General features: G+C 34.4%; 1 protein-coding gene across 1 annotated transcript in view; it reads left to right on the top strand.

Annotated features, from left to right (window-relative positions):
* Positions 1–22,467, top strand: part of LOC126777060 (protein CBFA2T2) — an 80,045-nt gene that overhangs the window by 27,128 nt on the left and 30,450 nt on the right. The window contains exon 2 of the mRNA XM_050499920.1: positions 18,527–18,599. Within this exon, the coding sequence (XP_050355877.1) occupies positions 18,527–18,599 (73 nt within the window). The remainder of the gene's footprint in view (positions 1–18,526; positions 18,600–22,467) is intronic.

Below are 22,467 nucleotides of genomic sequence, written 5' to 3'. Positions count from 1 at the left end.
GTAGTCTTTACTTCTGATAGTTAAGTTGAGACTAAGTATTTTGTTATTATTACCGGCTGCTTTTTTATAATGTATAATATGAGTTTTCTTTTTTATACGCAACGTTTATGTCGTCAAATGGATGAAATATGGAGACGTCAAGGAGTTTTTATCACAAAATAGAATTCTGCAAGGACTTATACAATACTTATATAATACTTACTTACTTTACCTACCTTATATGATAATTTTGTGAACCTGTGGCATGGCAAAAAGATAGGAGCCAATTGAGCTATCTTAAATCCAATCTTATTTTCCTAATATTTATGAATGCCCCAGTGGTTAGAATACAAGGGTTAGAAGATCTAAGCCGATGATGCCGAATTCAAGCGCCACTTAATTTTCATGTGCTTAATATGTACTTATAATTCATCTCGTGCTCGGTGAAGTAAAACATTGTGAGGAAACCAGATTTTGACGAATGAAAACCTGCCACGAGTATCCACTAGCCCGCATGGAGCAGCGCGGTTAAGCATCAAACCTCGTCAAAAAGGAGACGAGGCCTTAGCGCAGCTGTGGAAAATTTACAAGCAGCTACTTTTTACACATAATAAATATTAAAAGTAATATTAAATATCAATATTTTACGTCAATTAAATATATGTACATTACAGTGGGAAGTGATCAATATCAAAATATAGTTTATTCAAGAAGGCTACATAGTACTTGTAAAACGAAATTTTACTAATTTTAAAGTTAACGCCGGTTCGGAATGTAGATTCTACCAAAATTAACCGGCAAGGAACTCGGTAGTTACTTCTTTCCACCAATTAAATTATGTAAATATTTCGCCCGCGGTTTCACCTACGTGTTAGCAAGAAGGTATTGTTTGGTATAAAACTAGCATATGTCCTTTTTCGAGGCTTAAGCTTGCTTCTTACTAAATTTCATCAAAATGGATACAGTGATCCAACATTATGTGTATTTGAGGCTAGAAAGTTTTAAATCTGTTTCCTATACAGAGCGCGTTTTGCTTATCATAATTACTTTGATCATTTGTAAACGATTCAACGTAATGAATTTGTAAATTTATAAAGACACTTCTGTCGTATTGTTTACTAAGCTCGCATAATCCTCTTAAAGCTATATAATTCGTGTGCCACTTTTAGCCGAAAAATAACTTAAAAATGTATCTTCCAGCGGCCCATACATCAATGTCAACATTCATTAAAATTTGCCAAACCCGCCGCGCCCGTCGTCCACACCTGACGCCCGGCTACGAGCGAACTGTGCCAACTGCGGCTCCTCCGTTTTGTTACTCGTACATTGCCGTTTTACGGCAGCTGACTTGAAGAATTGCCCAACAAAACGATCGATATACATTCTACATTGCGAGCGCTGCACTGCGTTTGTTGTGTACATTACTCATTAGTCTACTGTTAAGGGAAATTGCTTGCTAATACATTGCTAGGTTATAATGGATGAAATTAAGAAAGTTCTTGGAGACCGCGCAATGGATGGAGAATAAATTGTTAGTTTCAACTTTTGCGGAACGTGGTAGCGGTTCTTGGTTGTATCAGGTGGTGCCCAAATCTGGCGGCCATATTGATGGGAAATTCAAGTTTAGTTCGGAAATTGAATGTTTGTGGATTTTACTGAATATATTTTTGTACATACACAAGAATATTGTTGTGTTATATTCTTATTATGGAATACGATAACTCTCCATTAATCACAACAAATATATAAATGTATTAATTTTTTTATTTACTTGAAATACAAATATATATTTAGTAGTAACAGCCTGTAAATGTCCCACTGCTGGGCTAAGGCCTCCTCTCCTTTTTTGAGGAGAAGGTTTGGAGCTTATTCCACCACGCTGCTCCAATGCTGGTTGGTGGAATACACATGTGGCAAATATATATTTGTATTTCAAGTAAATAAGTTGCTATTATCATGTCCGTAGAGTGGACGTACATTTTTCAATATATGTGGCGCGTGTTTTGTGTCGAATATATGCTTTAAAAAATATCGGTTACGCGTGATAGAATTGAGCTAGTACTGTGAGTGAAATCACTAAGAAATATATATATTTAATGAAAAGCTGCAAGACATTCTAAAAGATTCTGTTTGTTTGTCACAAGTCTGGCGCGACAATGTAACCCTAAATGCATTACGCGGTTTCGCTAAATTGTAAATGTCGTTGTTAAACGAAATATATTGTAATACTGTCGAAACTTGCACTTTCTATGACACAACAATACCAAGTATTGCTTTTAAGCGGTAGAATATGCGATGAGTGATACTACCCAGACGAGCGTGCACAAAGGCCTGCCACCAAGTGGCTCTAACATGACGCTTATGAAGCGCTTTTATGAGTCTAATTAAATGAAGAATAACGAAATACGTTAGCTTTGGTGCTGTTTTAATAAATTGACAATTCAATTGTTTTTTTTTCTATATATGTAAGTATTGTAAGACGAAGTCAGATTGTATTATATAATATTAGATGTGCTACGAATTAATATTAAATATTACTGGAGATAATAGAAAGAGAGAGTATCTGTCATTTTTTATATTAATAAATAATAATCTATATTTTTAATCTGGCAACAAGAACATTGACAGATACTCCTAATGGCGGAAAACTGATAGACTTGAATTCTATTTACGAGCATTGCGGATTGCTTGTTGAGATCTAGTTTTTACAGTATGTATTTGGAAAAGAAAAGTAGTAAATGTAGTATATAACAACTGATATAGTTGTCTGGTATACATAGTACGAGCTCTGCTTAGTTTGGGATCAGATGGTCGTGTGTGTGTGTGTGAATAATGTATCTAGGTGTTGTATTTAATTTAATTGTTATTTCAAGAATTCAAAAACTAGAATTAAATGTTTTTCAAAGCGTTATTAGAGATCTTTGCGTTAAGATAACTCGGTCACAGCTGGCTGTTCCCAGGGGTATGCAAATATTGTTATCTTGACCCCAACTCGTCCCCTATTGGTTTACTGTTTATGCGTTATTGACAAAATGGCGTCGCTTTCAATCACACGTTTTTCTCATTTATTGTATTTTGTAATAAATTATTATCAATCAAATCTTAAATTTCTTCTTAATGAATATATGGATTTTTATATGTTTGTTATATATGAGTCCTTAAGCTATTTATCAGATTGTGATGATTTTTGGTTACGTATTCTACATACATCAGCGACGGCCCTGACACAAAAAAAGTCATATGTTTGTCCTTCACTATAAAGGTTTCACGTAGAATCTTATTGTACCCGTACGGAGGTACGCGTAGCTATTATAATATATTATGTAATAAATTTGGTAGGTCCATGTAATTTAACACATATATGATTAACGAAAAAGGTTTTTACATGATCCCCTTTATAACTCATTAAGTGGCGATGTAAAAAAATAATTTCTATATAGTATAACGTTGACGTTAATAAACATTTGATAGTAAACGTTAGTAAGTATATAGCGCTTGTCTTCCTGGACAACAGCTTACGTTACGTATAAATTTAACAAAAGATTGATTTTTAAGGAAGAGAACTTTCTTAATTTTCAACATCATCCAATCGATCTGTTGAAAGTGACATTGAAACATATTAATATTATTAAATCAAATTTATAAGTATTAATATATGTATAAAGTATTTTCCGTAGCACACCGCTACGCGCTGCACCGCTACAAAGGACTTATATCGTTAACTTGTTTAAAATATTTAAAAAAAAAAACAACATTATGTAATTATGTAATTACTGTTTATAATTATTAATCAAATTAATGTATTTACTGCATGATAATACTAACAAATACTACGACTACAGTAACAGCCTGTGAATGTCCCACTGCTGGGCTAAGGCCTCCTCAATTTGACACATGCAGGTTTCCTCGCGATGTTCTCCTTCACCGTCAAGCACGAGATGAATCATAAACACAAATTAAGAACATGAAAACCGCGTTCTAATCATCTCGCTCTCCATCATCAGGGCCATCTCGGCTCGGCTACTACGACTAATAAAACGTTTATTATCATATATGATATATATAGTGTTGATAATTTTGTATATAAGATTGCTTATAATGACAAAAGAATAGAAGATTAGAATTTATTAAATGGTAGAGTTAATTATAATATATATATTAGTTCTGTCCGTGGCTTCGACCGTCTGTTTGTTTGTACAGTACAGTACAGTAACAGCCTGTTAATGTCCCACTGCTGGGCTAAGGCCTCCTCTCCCTTTTGAGGAGAAGGTTTTTACTGTTACTGTATATATATATATATATATATATATATATATATATATATATATATATATATCTTTTAATATAAACATAGATTTCACAAAAAAACTTAAGCATCTGTAAAAATCCTCTACAGGCAAAGGTCTCCTCACGATGTACGCCGAGCATGATTATTAAATTAAGAATAAAATAATTAATTGTTGCTTGCCCGAATCATTGCTTTAAGATCAACAAAAGATATGTATTAAGTAATGTTTTTATATCAATTTAATTAACAAATTCAAATTGTAAACATTATAATTCAAGCGTAAAGTCCACAATTATTCCTATATATAAATGTTTGCAATGTACGGACACGTGGTGCCATCTGTGGCCCGCGGTGGAACTAATTTATTTGTTTGTTTTAGAAATACGTTTTGTATAATATTTACACATAATTTTTAGATTATATTACAATATTTTATATATTTTCAACCATAAACAAATGTATGGCTTTAATTATAAAAACTTCACGCATGCAAAAAAAACTTGTCTTTCAATTTGTATCTTTAAACAAATTGAGTCAGTGTTTAAGTAACATTCTGTATATGTTCCCCTGCTGGGCTAAGGTCTTATCTCTTTTTAGAGAAGATTTGGTGCTTCTCCACTATTCTACTCCAATGCCGATTGATGACATTTCATGTAACCACTGTTTTTCAAAACACCAATCAACTAAATATAACTCATGATATGGAGATAGTAATACAATATATGTATATTTAAAAAATACCCATTTCGGCCACGTCACATAATATCAGTATATATTTGAAATGATGCCTCAGAAAACTTGTCAGAGAAAAGCTTTTTACCAAAGTTTTTATCAAATTTTTAAAGTCCAAAAGGAAAGCTCTCGTTGAATATTCGAAAATGCAATAAAAGCGAATTAAGTGCTACACTAAGAACGATAGCAAACATCATAACTCGTGGAGAATCCTCAATTATCCTGATGTAAATGTTTGCAGTCCTGCGCGGACACGCGGCGGCACCTGCGACACGACTCTAATTAAATTATATTTGCTTGTTTATTAGCTGTGCGCCATGATCGTGTGTACAACCTGAATGATGGCTATTTGTTGTTTAGATTATAATGGCCTTTAAACTAGCTCTTCTGATAGAAATTGTAAAAGTAAACCGATTATCACGCTACTTGCAGTTAATATATTGAAGATTTAGCGGCCCGCCTCGAACTTTACTGGTGATAGAGCTTTGTGCAAGCTCGTCTGGGTAGGTACCACCCATTCATCAGATATTCTACCGCAAAACAGCAGTACTTGGTATTGTTGTGTTCCGGTTTGAAGGGTAAGTGAGCCAGTGTAGTTACAGGCACAATACATCTTAGTTCCCAAGTTTGGTGGCGCATTGTTGATGTAAGCGATGGTTAACATTTCTTACAATGCCAATGTCTATGGGCGTTGGTGACCACTTACCATTAGGTAAAAATATAAGTATATAAAAAAAACGTCCGGGTTGATAATTATCTATCCTAGTAAATATTTTATTGGAAAACTTTAGACACCGTAGGTTACATAATTGCTATTTTCGTAGGGACGTCTAATTAAAAAAATAATAATAATAAAGCCTATGTTACTCTATGATAATGCTGTTTTGTGTAGGTGAAAGAACAAGGCTTTTTATACTGTACAGGATTATATTAATGATACAAGAGTAAGGAGTTAGTATTCGTTGATGTTCATACGGGATATATAGACATAATATTGTATATGTAATTTTCTGATTGTTAAAATGAGTCTCTACTGAACTTCTTGCCGGTATACTCGGTAGAATCTATATAGCGAGCCAGTCGTGGTGGCTTTATGTTAAAATTAAAATTGTAATTACGATTCGAAAGTGCTTGTTCTATAAAGTATATTTTAACTTTTAGTTAGAACTAACCGCTTGCAGTTGTCGCCTGTTAATACGTGCGTGATACGACGCGAGTTTCTGCAAAATATCAATATTTCACAATCGAGCGTTCCTCTATTGTCATGTTATCCTAGTAACGATGCAAATCTAGACGCGCGGTACGCGTGTCAAGTCAAGCTCACGCTAACAGAACTGGCGAGCAGCACCGTGTAATATTACACGAACCATTTGGAGCCACTTTAGACCCACTAATAACTCAAAAACTATTTCACATAAACATGTCATTGTTGGCTCATATATTGACACTTGCGAGATACATATGTGCTCCAAAGTTCATAAACCAAACCAAGGCATATATCGTAATATTGAACTTGGCTCTCATGTCACATTTATGTTTTTGATGGGATATTTTATTGACAAATTAACTTAATCGATCATTTAAAGATTACTTACATACAAAATTATTAACTATTATTTATTGCTTTATAATATATATATATATGTATATGTATATATAAGTAATATTTATAATTCATGAATACATTCATTTTCTGAACCAGCACACGTGTAATGATGAAAGCCGCCTTACAGTGGTGTGCTATTTTGATGCGTATTTTGCTGTGCCCGCGGCTTCTTCCGTGTAAATTTTAGTTTTTGATTATAAAAGTACATATATACGCGGATAAAGCAGTTCTGAAGCGCTTTTGCTTCTGGCTTCCTTTACAAATATCACCATGTCTCACTGAGGTACCCTTTGAGGAAAGGGTTTGGAGTTCATTCCACTACGCTGCTCCAATGGCAGAATTTCAGTGAAATTAAACACGTCCAAGTTTTCTCACGATGTTTTCCTTCACAGAGAATATGCAGCGACTTGGAATCATAAACTTTTTGCTGCAGTTTCAGCCCACAATCATTCAGCCAAAAGTCATGGCGCCATTTAACTCTCTTAAACAATTTTACATTATAAATCTATTATATGTACTGTCATTTGCGTTCACAGATACAATATAGTATCAAAGACTTGTCTTTTTAAAAGAATTTTTACAGAACAATAGTAAGTTAGCTTATAAAAAATCGTTTAACTAAAATACAAAGTTTGTACTATAAAATAAACTTTACCCAATTTCGTTCTCCGATATTGGAAATAGAAGTTTTATTTTAAGCAAATATTGATCCTAGTAGGAACTCAATAGCGACATCTGGCACCGAATCCTTATAATAATGCGGGCGACAGTTGGTCACCCCGGGGAGATGTTGTATTGTCTATCATAAAAGAGAGTCAATCGCTTAAGCAATTACACAGATGTTGTCTCATTTATTTTATTTAACCCTTTATTGTTCAACACATGTACAAAAGGCGAGCTTAATGGCGGAATTTTCTACCAACAAACCTTATAGAGTGCAGGAAATGTTTGTAGGTCTGGAAAAGAAAAATAAATAAATTTAAGAGTAAAGCCATTTATCAAATTAAAATATATTTTATTCAATTAGGCTCTTGCCTTCATTTTACAAAATTAAATTAAATTTAAAACTAGCACATTATCGCTCATAGCGATCTCTTCCAGGCAACCAAATACATACATATGCATTGTCTAAGCTAAAACTTAGTTTTTATTCGTACTTATTGTATTTCCTAGTACATTGTATAAAGACTCCCTCATATGTCATTATATTATGTTATATTTTTGAATGAAACCTGTAGTTTTTCTCACATTGATTTTACGTTCACATTCGATCACAAGATAAATTAGTATAAGCACAACCAAAAAAATTCATTGGTGCTTTATTGGATTTGAAGCTTGTGCTTTGCTTAAGATATTAAATGTATAATTATTAATAATATGGTTACGTGGGTGGTACCTAACGAAGTGGGCTTACAAAAAAACCCTACCATCATATTTTGAAATCCTGATCCACAATTTCTGGGCTTTAGTCAATCTTTATAACTATTTAAATAGATTATTTCTAGTGTAGAGGTATTGCTGTTTGGGGTTGAAAAGCTGGTGCATGAAGTTCTAACATCGGTAATATTTAAAACATTGTTTTTAGGTAAAATTAATTCGATTTCGTATTCTAGATTTACTCAATTCTACCAAAAACGAATCTATTGAGTAACTTTGTTGGCAAAATGAACTCCAAAAGGTCAGTTTTATCTGTGGAAATTGGAAATAAAATCGAATTGAACCCAAATTAGAATAAGATGCTCGAAGATTTACAACGAAACTCCATATATACAAACAAACATAGGTACATATATTAATTAAACGTAACGAAATGTATACATTTTACATATTAATATATAACTTTTTTTATTATTATTACAAAATGTCCACAGACTAAGCGTCTCCGCCCTTGTTTACGTGTTTATACCTATGAAATGCGGTGAACACATATCGTTAAGTGGTTTCTTGTCGGTCCACCTATCAATTTAATAAGAATGAATGAATGTCTGACCTTTCCCCTGGTAGTATTAGCGTTTGGCAGATCTATATCATATAAAAAGCCTAGTGGTTAGAACGCGTGAAACTTAACCAATGATCGTGGATTCGAACCCGGGCAAGCACCACTGAATTGTCATGTGTTAAATTTGTGTTTATAATTCATCTCGCGCTTGACGGTGAAGGAAAACATCGTGAGATCTGCATGCGTCCAATTCCACTGAAATTCTACCACATGTGTCTTCCACAAACCCGTATTGGAGCAGCGTGATGGAATAAGCTTCAAACATTCTTCTCAAAAGAGGAGAGGATGCCTTAACCCAACAGTGGGACATTCACACGCTTTTACTATACTATCACTTATTTATTATATTATATAATATCCTCTAGACTGAATGGCACTTATAATGTAGATAATTATACATATATACAAGAAATAATCGTACATAAATATGTGCACACAACCACATATGACATCTCTATTCTTTCATCCTCATAGTCCAATAAAATATTTAAGAACGGTACGATATCAGACAGGACCAACGACTTTATGTACTTTCAAATCCAAGGAAGCTACCTTGCCGTAACTCTTGAACTCTGAAGCCGATATGAAAATATCTCCTATTGGCCTGACCGCCCAGCGCTTCCGGATCTGCAGCTGTAGTTATACTAGAGCAATAAGGCGGATCTATATCAAACAGCTGACCGCTCACCGAGTGACGTAATCACCGCGTGCAGCCATGTGGCGCGGGGGCGCGTCTTATTTATACTCAGAAGCTCGCTATGCCCCACGACATTGGTCAAGTTCTGTATTTCATAACGCGACAACAGTTCAGAAATTTAGTATTACATAACAGAAATACCTATATTATGCAAAAAGTTAGTGAATATTAATTTAATATTGTATTTAATGCGATTGTATGTTTTTCTCTTTCACAAGATCTATTAAAGTGGTTTATAGTTTAGTCTAGTTTAGTAATACTTCGACATTTTGCCTCATCGTGAAAAAAAATATATTTTGTTAGTATATATATTCATTTTATATAACATGTTTTTTGACTCCTCGTTATATTAAAAGTATAATACTTGAGAAATTGATTAAAATTGGATCTGGAAACAATAATAATTAATTATTTATTTAAATAATTGTTTGAATTATCATTTAAATGATAATTTAAAAAAGAAACTACTTCTGACCGGGCTGTTCATTCTAACAAAGAGAACCGAAAAAAATCACCAGCTACTTGAGGTTTTGTTATAAGGTTATCTTTTAATTATATTTATAATAACATTTTTCATTTCAACAGTTTTCACCAGCGTTAAACGCTATTACTAGGCCCCTGAACTCGTAGCCTTTATACAGTAGATTCCGCCCACGTTTTTCAAGAATTAGGTACAAAAATTTTCCTATGACTTTTCTTGGAATTCATGCATGCTTCATAACAAATTCCATCAAAATCGGTTCAGAGATTAAGCCGTGAAATCGTAACAGAGTTACTTTCGCATTTATAATAGTAGTTATAATGTCCTCCAGACTGATTTGACCACGGCGGTCTATCTCAAAAAAGGATTAGCCAAACTGCGCAGCTGATTTTATAGTCTACAAGTGTGTGCGCAAACACAGGTGCACTCTCTGTTCCGTAGCTCTCATAATCCGATGGGACGGCAATCCAACACGACCGGACCGACCTGGGAATTGAACCAAGGCCCTCCGGGCTTGCGGTCTTACATCTAGCCACTAGACCAATGAGGCAGTCATAATATAATTTTAGTATAAATATAAAATTTCTCAATAAATAGACATACATACAAACCCTTAAACTTTATATATTAGTATAGAAAATATACCGTTTTTAATAGTAGTTAAATCCATTACACCAGATGGCATGTAGAAGTTGAATACTGCTGAAATGTTTTGCTGTTATATATACATTGCTATACACAATGCAACTGTTTATTGTGACGTACGGAGCGCGTGCGAGCCATGTGGCGCGGGGGCGCGTCGTATTTATATCAACTATATGCGTGCACTTGCGTTTTTATTTTACGTATTATTAATCTGTTATATGTTATAAATAATCAAGTAATTAATAGTAAAATACCTATTTAAATAGGTAGAAAAGAGTGGAATGTGTCAAGGCATCGAATCAGAGGAAGTAACTCTTAAATAATTTAAAAGTATGCTTGTTCGATGTTGGATTAGTTCAGAGCATTCTATCAGATCAGATTTTTATCAGAATCTGCTAGGATGCTCCTGGAAATTTATCTAATAGCAATAAATAATAAGTGATGTTACAAAATATAGAAGGGACAATGGGACTGACGTGCCTGTGTAGGACAAAGGTCCCTAAACTAAATATAGAGAAAAAAAAATGGGTAGAAAAGAGTAAGTCATTACTGAGTAAAACCCGTCTGGGTAGTTATCACTCACTTATCTCATATTCTACCAAACAGAAATACTCAGTCCTGTAAGTACCGTTCGACATTACATTAGTAATAAATATATTAATTTGTATTTATAATTCATCTCGTGCTTGACGGTGAACGAAAACATCGTGAGGAAACCTGTATGTGTCTAATTTCAGTGAAATTATGCCACATGTGTATTCTACCAACCCGCATTGGAGCAGCGTGGTGGAATAAGTTCCAAAACCTTCTCCTCAAAAGGGAAAGGAGGCCTCAGCCCAGCAGTGGGACATTAACAGGCTGTTACTGTTACTGTTACATATATTACTAACGTAACGTGGCTGGTGATGGGCAAATGGCTACCGGGATGGTAAATTCTCATCACCCATACTAATGCCTCACCAATCTTGGGAACAAAAATGTTGTTTCCTTTGCGCCTGTAATTACATTAACTCAACCTTCAAACCGGAATACAACAATACCAAATACTGCTGTTTTGTGGAAGAAAATCTGTTTTTTTTTATATAGAATAGGAAGGCGGACGAGCATATGGAACACCTGATGGTAAGTGGTCACCAACGCACTTAGACATTGGCATTGTAAGAAATGTCAACCATCGCTTACATCGCCAATGCGCCACCAACCTTGGGAACTAAGATTTTATGTCCCTTGTGCCTGTAATTACACTGGCTCCATGTGATGAATGGTTTTTAAAGCGAAAATATGAAAACAATTTTGACCGTCTTACTATCTCTATCTATAATAAATTAACGTTCTATCTTTTGGGATACACATCCAGGTCTAGCCAAAATTACATTTAAATAAAAATTAAGGTATATTGGCACAGTGACCAGTTTGAATTTCTTTGTAAAATATATATATATGTGTGTATATTCTTTGTAAAATATATATATTATTAAATAAAAACTCATTTATAAAATACAAATAGAAACACAAGATGAATTTATCTTAACCGTAGTCGGGTGAAAACCTCAGTTCACAGAGGGCACTCATTAGAGGGTCGAGCAGGTGCGGCGCAGGTGTCACGTGATGTCGGATAATTGAAGTTAAAACGTTTTCGTTCGACTAGTTATTCAATTTATATTTTCTATATATTATAGCTTATCTATTATAGATAATGAAAACATTACCATTACGATATTATTGTAGTACTACCTCGTTTATCTAATAGTAAGGAAATAGTCTATAATTATGCATGCTGAGTATGTTATGTCCATAGATTATGTTTTTTTTTTTTATATCTTCTTCCTGCCTTTATCCCACTACGTGGGGTCAGCACTACATGTATTTTCCTTCCACTTCTCTCTGTCACTCTTCATCTAAGTACCCGTTTCATACACATATTCTTTCATACGCTCATCCACACTTTCTTCGTCCTCCCCCGCCCCCCCTATCCATCAACATTCATACTCATCACCCTTCTTGTAACATGCTTTTCATCCCTCATCATCACAGGCCCATACAACGCTAATTTATTACTCTTCAATTCTTCATCTATTGGTGGTACTTTCATACTTTTTCTGATATACTTTTTTTTTCATTTATATATAAGTTACCCATAACACAATGTTAATATTGTATGCAACGTTTGTTCAAATTAATATCCCAGTGTTTGAGAAACATCTCTCCAAAAAAAGGTGATTTGGTTCCTTTTAAAAAGATTGTTTTTTCTTAATGTACCACGCTGCTGCTGTATGCGTTGGATGTGTGATAGTTGTTTATCCATTGTATGTTGGTTGGTTGATGGCGTTAGTGATGTGAGCGGTGGTTAACATTTCCTACAATGCCAATGTCTATGGGCGTTGGTGATCACTTACCATCAGGTCGCCCATATGCTCGTTCGCCTACTTATATTATAAAAAAAGGTTCATGCCTTAGGTTCACATACGACTGACGAGTTCTACCCACTGTGATCTCTTGTCTTTTTTATATTAATATCTTTAAACTTAAATAATACTTCAATATAGAAAAATCACATTTATTGAATGTCAAAGTAAAAATTGCCATCGTTCAGTAAAATAAAATACCGAGAATTGAGAAGTATCGGTGAAAGAAATTCAGCGGGTTTACTTTGTCTTATTTAATATGATAAGAAAATAGCTAGAAGGCGATGCTTTTATTTGAAAGTGCTATTTTCTATAAACTCACTGATTGTAAAACAACCTTTTGCACACAAATGAAAACAGGCAGTTTAAACGCGGTTTATTTAACAGCGGTCAGCTGTTGTGGGATAAAATTTCACTGCGATAAGAATGTGTATTACAAAATTTAAAAAGAAATATTCAATTGTTAAATAACTTTGTTTAAAATAGATAAGCGGACGGGCTAATTGGCTACATGATTGTAAATGATCACCATTATTCATAGATATTGGCGCTGTAAGTCGAGATGGCCCAGTGGTAGGAACGCGTGAATCTTAACCGATGAACGTGGGTTCAAACCCGGGCAAGCACCGCTGAATTTTCATGTGCTTAATTTCTGTTTATAAATCTCGTGCTTTTCGGTGAAGGAAAACATCGTGAAGAAACCTGCATGAGTCTAATTTCATCGAAATTCTGCCACATGTGTATTCCACCAACCCGCATTGGAGCAGCGTGATGGAATAAGCTCCAAGCCTCCGAGAGGCCTTAGCCCAGGCCCATGGCCCATGTGTCTGTAGTTACACTGGCATTCAATCTTCAAGCCGGATCACAACAATACTAAACATTGCTGTTTGTCGGTAGAATATGTTATTGGGTGGTAACTACCCAGACGGGCACCAAGACATCGCCACAGATACGTTAAATATTTATAATAATTTAAAAGGAAATACAACAGACATGCCATTCACAAGCTTTATATATAACGTATTTAAATGAAATCTTCATTCAGGAACCGATTAGCTCATCGCTCGTTTTCCGGTGAATGAAAACATTTAGCAGACTTTTTATACAATTTACTCAGCATCCTAATGCAAAGGTATTTAATACAAATCAATGTTATTTCGTTTGAAAACAACTTCGATACTTAATGTAATCGTTATAAATAAATATTAAAAAAATTGCTCCAATTATAACATTTTTGTAGTGCTAGCAATCTTGAACGTGTAGTGTGAAGTGGTATGCAGAGAACTTCAGGTCGGTTAATATTTGACAGTTCTTAATACTGACAGATACTTTGATTAGTTATTGTTGCGCGAAATGGTAATGTCATCGTTGCTAATCAAATTCATAAATTTCGTGGTTTTTTTTACACTATTTCAATTAATCTCTACAAACTTCCACCAACCCGCATTGGAAAAGCGTGGTGGAATAAGCCACATACCTTCTCCTTAAAAAGGAAGAGGAGGCCTTAACCCAGCAGTGGGATATTCACAGGCTGTTACTCTACAAACTTTACTTTTTTAATTGAATTGCTATATTTTTCATTGCTCACTATGTATTGAAAGCATTAAAGATGAATAATTAATTAATTTAACTGTATTTAATTAACATAACTATTTAAATTGGTTGAAAATATGAACTAGAGTTTCTTGCCGGTTCTTCTAGGTGGTACATACATTCTGAATCGATAGTAACTTTATATTCAATCCAATATTATAAAATGACAATTTAATAGTACTTTTATGACTACTTCAAGAATCATAATTGACGAGCCGGTTGGCGTGGTTGGTAGAACACTCGCCTTTCACGCCGAAGGTTGTGGGTTCGATACCCACCCAGGACAGACATTTGTGTGCATGAACATGTATGTTTGTCCTGAGTCTGGGTGTAGTTATCTATATAAGTATGTATTTACAAAAAAAAGTAGTATATGTAGTATATCAGTTGTCTGGTTTCCATAGCACAAGCTTTGTCCAAGCTTAATTTGGGATCAGATGGCCGTGTGTGAAAAATGTCCCAGGATATTATTATTATTATTATAATATTCTTGATTACATTTGATTGCCTATGTGCTTTACATAGTTACTCCAAGCGTTTCCATTATGGTACGAGTCTGCTGCGGGTTTGATAGTGTAATAATTTGCCTGCCCCATTCTTGTAGTGGCTAGATTTAAGGCCACATATCCCTAAATCCTAGATTCGAATCCCCCAGGTCGGGCTAATAAAAAAATATTAAGTGATATTTAGTGTGTACACTCCGTGCCTCGGAAAGTACGAATTCGTTCTATGCCTGAAATCTTTTCAATCGTTTTGGATTGCCATCCTATAGAATTATGAGAGTAAGGAAATATAGAATGCAGCTGTGCGCAAATATTTGAGAGCTATAATAATGTCTCTCATAGTGGATTGTCCGCTGTGGCCGAAATCGGTCAGGAGGTCACCATCATCAGCACCATTTTTATATCACTTATTGTGGCTTTTTTCGTTTTCGTTTTTGTTAATTTGAAGTGTTAAAATTTGAACTTATAATGTAATATAATTCAACTTATGCACTTAGAATAATTCTCAATGAGGTCCATGTAGAAACATAGAATAATATATTAGAAAATACGAAGTTGTAGAAACCATATTGCGAACAGTAACAGTAGTTTTACGTTATTATCGTTTCTGCATCAATTTGTTCTATGGAGTGACGCCAAGACAGATGGTTCATATCTCCATTACCAGCGCAATTGTGACGGAACCCAGCCGCCCAACTCGGTCAAGTGCGAGTGTTGATATAATATGTAATTTTAGAACGTTTCTATAAACGGAACATGTGATATGAATTTAGAAAAAATATTGCTCTGGAATCGTGTGATTTCATCCGCCCAAAATTTTCTTTTTTTAATCCTATTACTATTTAGCCTGTTTGTTTGTCACACGAATGTTTTTTTATTATCATAATTTAGTCCGTTTTTCACTGAATACATGTAACTTTAGACCCCAACGCGTCGAATAATTATAAAAAGGCGTGAGTGACAGTCCCAAGCCGAGAGCGGTACCTGAAATGCTAAAGCATGAGCCTGAATCACATTTGTTTAGTATAAGAATAGTGATCTAATTTAATTAGTAGTTATGCAATGCAAAAAAGCCGAGATGGCCCAGTGGTAAGAACGCGTGATTCTTAACCGATGATCGTGGGTTCAAACCCGGGCAAGCACCACTGAATTTTCATGTGCTTAATTTGTGATTATAATTCATCTCGTGCTTTACGGTGAAGGAAAACATCGTGAGGAAACCTGCATGTGTCTAATTTCACTGAAATTCTGCCACATGTGAATTCTACCAACCCGCATTGGAGCAGCGTGGTGGAATAAGCTCCAAACCTTCTCATCAAAAAGAGGAGAGGAGGCCTTTAGCCCAGCAGTGGGACATTCACAGGCTGTTACAGTTACGGTATGCAATTACTTTATACAAAAAAACTACTCGCTTTAACGTGGAAAATGAGAAAGTGATATGCGAATAGTATTTCAAGAATACACGCATCAATATTGTATATTTCCATAAGTCAGTTTCACGGGTGAGTGATGTACTGAGTTCTTACAGAATAGCACTGCAAAAGGCTAGAAAGCTGAAAATATCTGTGGAATTTTATTATTGCTATAAATAAAATTTATTGTTTACCAAAAGTTATAATAGAGAATATCGCTTAGAACTGAAAATACTGTAACATAAGCGATTCTTGCCCGAGGAATAATGTTGACTTTGCGGAGGCGGAAACTGTTGATACACATTTGCATTTAGTTCTCGTGTTTATTCAACGTTTGTCACTGTTCCCATCTAAATAATCGATAGTATTTCGATAGCACCCTACGTACGACACTGACTGCCTCGTTGGTCTAGTGGCTTGATGTAAGGCCGCAGACGCGGAGGTTTTGGGTTCAATTCCCAGCTCGAGCCAATAAAAAGTTATTGGGTTTTTCTGTCAGAAAATTCTCATTAGCAGCCCGGATTCTAGAAGTTGAAAGTGTGTTCACTCTCGTGCCTCGGAAAGCACGTAAAGTCGTTGGTCCTGCGCCTGAACTCTTTCCGGTCATGTTGGATTGCCGTCCCATCGAATTATGAGAGTTAGGGAATTGAGTCCACCTGTGTTTGCGCACACACTTGTGCACTATAATATCTCCTGCGTAGTTGGCTAATCTCTCTTGAGATTGAGCGCCGTGGCCGAAATCGGTCTGAAGGACATTAATATTATTATTACGCACGACAACTTAGTTGAAAAATGATAATAATAAAATATTTATCCTTTATGTGTACATTCGAAATAATGGAAACTTTTAGAAAAACCTCTGTCAGGAGATCTTGCTCATCTCAAAATATTTCAAGATTTTATAACAATATTCTTTATTTTTTTTCATTTATTTATTATATTCTGGCGTGCAGTGTGGAATTTTGTATATGTATAAACATGTGTGTCACATATGTATATGTACATTCCTACTTGATTATCAGCAAAGCAAAAGAGTTCCGGTCTGGTCATACAATAATATTTTTAGCCTATTTTTTTTAATTCTTATAGTGTTATTATACTCAATAATTCTATTATATACTAATTAAATTAAACGTAGTCAAATAGCTCTTTTTTTAAATACACATATTATGACTTTAGCAAAACTCCACAATTATATATTTCGATATAATACGTATAATACAGTTGGGTTAAGTCTTCGTCTCCTTTTTAAGACGAATATTTAGGCGCTTACTCCAAGATAACATTCCTGGGTTAATGAATACCTAAATGGCCGATTAGAATCCCCATTAAGATTGTCGAGATATCTTCAATTCCTTCATCGATTATATATATATATATATATATATATATAATATTAGGAATATTGGTAATTGGTTAGTTTTTAATCAATTACCAATATTCCTATTTGCCCTTCAAATTAATATTGCTTCCAGTAGCTATTTTTAATTTTTATTTGTATATACTTATTAACGTTTTCAATGTAAATAATATTTATGTTAGTAAATGAGCCGAGATGGCTCAGTGGTAAGAACGCGTGAAACTTAACCTATGATCGTCGGTTCAAACCCGGCAAGCACCACTGAAATTTCATGTGCCTAATTTGTGATTATAATTCATCCCGCTTGACGGTGAAGGAAAACATCGTGAGGAAACCTGCATGCGTCTAATATCACTGAAATTCTTCCATATGTGTATTCCACCAATGCGGGTTGCATTGGAGCAGCGTGGTGGAATAAGCTGCAAATCCTTCTACTTAAAAAAAGGGAGAGGAGTCCTTAGCCCAGCAGTTGGACATTCACAGGCTGTTACTGATTTCCTTAATAACACAGTTTCTATTATAATGTTAATATATACATAATCATTTTAATTACTACATTTTTGAATACCTACCGTGATTACATTATTGCTAATTATTCTAACTTTTAAAATGTTACTATTTCAATAATAGCCAACATGCTAGATATTGTACGTTCGTGTTGTTTAAATTTAGTTTAATTTTTTATCTAAAAAGTCCTCGACAATGGCCACTATGATAATGAGACTCAAACAGCTGAAATGAGGAAACAGATGGAGGATGTTGCATTTTAAATTATAAAGATTAAACTGTTTGTGGATGTAAAACGTTGTTGTTTATTTTTTCGCAGATGGAGGCGAAGGTGAAAGAGGAAATTCCTGATAAAGATTACAATCAACCAACGACAACCGAGAGACGGAAATGTGAGCTTATTCAATATATCAATTTCTATTTATATAAAAAAAGATATGATATGTCCCAGTGAATAAACCTCTGAAATATAAATGCCTATAGATATTGTCGCTGTTAGAAGTATTAACCACTCCATAATCAATGCGCCACCAACCTTGCGAACTAAGATGTTATGTCCCGCGTGCTTGTAATTACACCGGCTCACTCATCCTTTCTTACCTTACAACAGTACCGCTATTTGACGGTCTAATATGTGATAATTGGGTGGTATCTACTCAGACGGATTTGCACAACTGCCACCATCTGATTACCACTAAAGTGAAGCTGGGGGTGTAAACAAAAAAAAAACCCTTAAGATGCATTGTAATCGGAACTGAATCCACTGATAAAATTTCATTTCCGTAAGATACGAGGGACTGGTACTAATTATTTCATATATATAACAGACTAATAAATACTGCGAGTGAAATAAAAGCTTCTAAAAATGTATTGTCATCAATCATTTATATTGCAAAAACATCACAATTCCAAAAGATTTAACGTTACGTCGCCCTTATATATCTATGTGATATATACTATATACATTATACGTATATAATCAGGTATTATTCTGTAGGCTTGTTTGTGGGAACTGACAAGTGTGAGGCGATCATAATCTAACGATAGCGACGGGCGGCACGGAGCGGTTCTACGACGCAGATATAAGTTATATCAAATGCGGCACTGGCTCGAATTGAGCTGCGTGGCTGAAACAGGGGGACATCCTTTGTTATGACAAGTGGTGTCTAGTAATTACTTAGGGCATTCACTTTTCTGCATTTTAGGTAACGCTTTGCGAGTTGTTTAATGAAATAATGAAAGGTAACAATATTTCTTCTGATGTCACTACATATTATAAAACAAAGTACGTGCATGAGATAATCTCAAAAAGTACCGAACGGTATTTCATACGGAGGAAGGTATCCGTGTATAATTAATAAAGGTTTTGTGTAAATTGGCTGAAATGGATGATTTTTGAAGATGTCGAAAAATTCATGCGTTAATGCGTAAATTAATAAATTTAAAATAATATCCTGGAACATTATTCACACACGGCCATCTGATCCCAAATTAAGCAGAGCTTGTACCATGGAAAACAGACAACTGATTTACTACATATACTACTTTTCTTTTGTGAATACTTACATAGATAATTACACTCAGACTCAGGACAGACAGACACGTTCATGCACACAAATGTCTGTCCTGGGTGGGAATCGAACCCACAACCTTCGGCGTGAAAGGCAGGTATCTACCAACCATACCAAGCGGCCCGTCAATTTTATATTATGTATTACAATATAAACGTTTTATATATACGCTTATTGTATATTAAATACAACTAATTGAAACTGGAACAGTAACTAGTTATTTATATAACTAAGAATTTTCTTCTGCCGATATCTCCCTTTGGGCTGTTGATACTAAGAACTTATTGTCACAAACTTGTATCAGCCTGACCCGGGATGTCAAACCAGGACCTCTGCAGCCGCCTATACGCTAGCATTCTGAAAGTTTAGTTAATGTAAATTATTAGTACACATTATATATTACACCATCAATTCGTAATTTGATCATCTTTGTTGGATTAAGTTTCTTTTGATGTTTGTAAGCGTGATGGATTAACTCAACATAAATACTCTTTCCTAAAATTTCTGGATCGATATCTAGTATCTTTATATCTTCGTGACATCCATTCTATAAAGAGCGCTGTATTTGCTTTCAGCGAACATTCCAACTGTGAGTAATATACTGTAGTACACAACCTCTACACGCGACTGCTGGTACACTCATTATTTATTTACAAAAACATTATGATTTTTATCTACTTTATAATGGTAGTAAAACCACACTAATCGAACGCTCAACTATATGGCGATGTTAGGGATGGTTCATATTTCTTCCAGCGCCAATGTCTTTGGACGCTGGGAACCACTTTTAATCAGATGGCATATACCATTTGCAAGCCTATTTTCAATTATCACTGCGAATTAATTGCCTCGTTAGTCTAGTAAATATGAGGCTGCTGAGGTCATGGATTCAAATTGGATCGCTAAGTCGAGGCAATAAAAATTGTGTAAGAAATTCTTATTAGGCCCTATGTAAGGATAGAGATTGAATATATGTTTGCGCAAAAATTTCGTTTTATATATTTTTATATATTTTCATAGTCACAAACAAATAAGCAACCGATTTCTTAAGAGAAATATCACAGATATATTATAAAATTAATTTGAATTTGGAATTCTTAAATGAAACATATTCGATTCACTCTAACTAGCCAGTATTAAAACTTATAAGCGATTTTGTTTATTTGTTACGCTTTCGAGTAACTAATCATCCGCTCGACATGAAATTTTGCACGTTCTCAGGGATAGAGAAAAATACATAGTACCTAACACATGTCCCTTCTCAAACACCTTCACCGTTGGTGGACACTAGTATACAGGTTAAAAGCCAATTTTTAATATAAAATCACTTGAATCAATTAAAATAGATTTCTTTGCTGTAAGCAAAACCTCAAGGTCGAATTTGAAACGTTACAATATATAACGTTTTAAAATAAAACATCTTTAACGCATCTTTTTTTTTTTCTAAAACACAAACAGTTAAGTGCTGGTTAGAGAGAACGATTGAATATCGTACAATAAATTTACTTCTCCATTATTCGAGTTTAATAGATTTTTTATCAATAAATCAAAATAAACGGTGACCGCTATTATACCGTGGGACGTACAGCGTGGTGGTGACAGCTTAATGCTCATAGCAAAAATGATTACACGTCGTAAACAAATTAGAGAGTCTGACATTTATATAGAACTAGTTTTCGCCCGACGCCTCAGTCATGTTTGAAGGGGGGGGGGTTGCATTGGTTATTACATACCTTCAGTGATTTACCCCATCGTGTATGATCATAGTCGGTAGACTAGTCGTGAACGCGTAACAAACAAGTACTTTCATATGAGCTCGAATATCCTCTATGTTTTTAAAATTGGAAATTAGTAAGAAATATATTATTTTGTATATAGTACGAAGGTGAACGTTAAGAAATACAAGTTAAGTATTAGAAAAATAAACCATTATCATGATAAATAAAAAAAATATGTATATATATTTACTGTATCCCCTAAGCCGCATTTGAGCAGCGTGGTGGAATAAGCTACGAACCTTGTTCTGTTTTTATGGATATGTTAAGGTTATTTTTTTGTAATCTGGCAACAACATTATGGTGTTACTTGGTGGTAGGGCTTTCTGCAAGTCGGGTTAGGTACCACCCACTCATCAGATATTCAGTGAGGCAGTAATTACACAAGGGACATAACATCTTAGTTCCCAAGGTCGGTGGCGCTTTAGCGATATAAGGAATGGTTAATATTTTTAATTTCTATAGGCGGTAGCGACTGCTTATGAACAGGTGGCCGATTTACTAATAAAACTTATATAAAACCGGTTAAAAAAGTACTATTTTTATTTATTTATTTGGATCTCCAACAGTTGTATTTAATACACATTCAAATCACTTTTTACATTAACTTAAAACTAACTACGCACAACGAATTACAGAAAAAAACACGATTCTCAAACACAATTAAAAAATATACAAATCAAAAATAAAATAAAAACAGAAAATAAAAATATTTTAATGAAGAACAAAAACAAAAACAGAAACAAAATGTAGTAATTAAATTTTTAAACAAATTAACAGCTTATACTAAAAGAAACATCACATTTTTTCATGAACGATGAGAGCCCGTCACAACCAATGTCCATGTTGCTGTGTTTTTTACACAATAATTATATTCTCGTGATATTCGCGATATTAGAGTATTCTAAGTTTCG

Source organism: Nymphalis io, chromosome 22, assembly GCF_905147045.1.
Source record: "Nymphalis io chromosome 22, ilAglIoxx1.1, whole genome shotgun sequence".
Taxonomy (NCBI): domain Eukaryota; kingdom Metazoa; phylum Arthropoda; class Insecta; order Lepidoptera; family Nymphalidae; genus Nymphalis; species Nymphalis io.
Note: the sequence above shows the minus strand (reverse complement) of the source record. Positions and strands in the feature narration are given on the sequence as shown.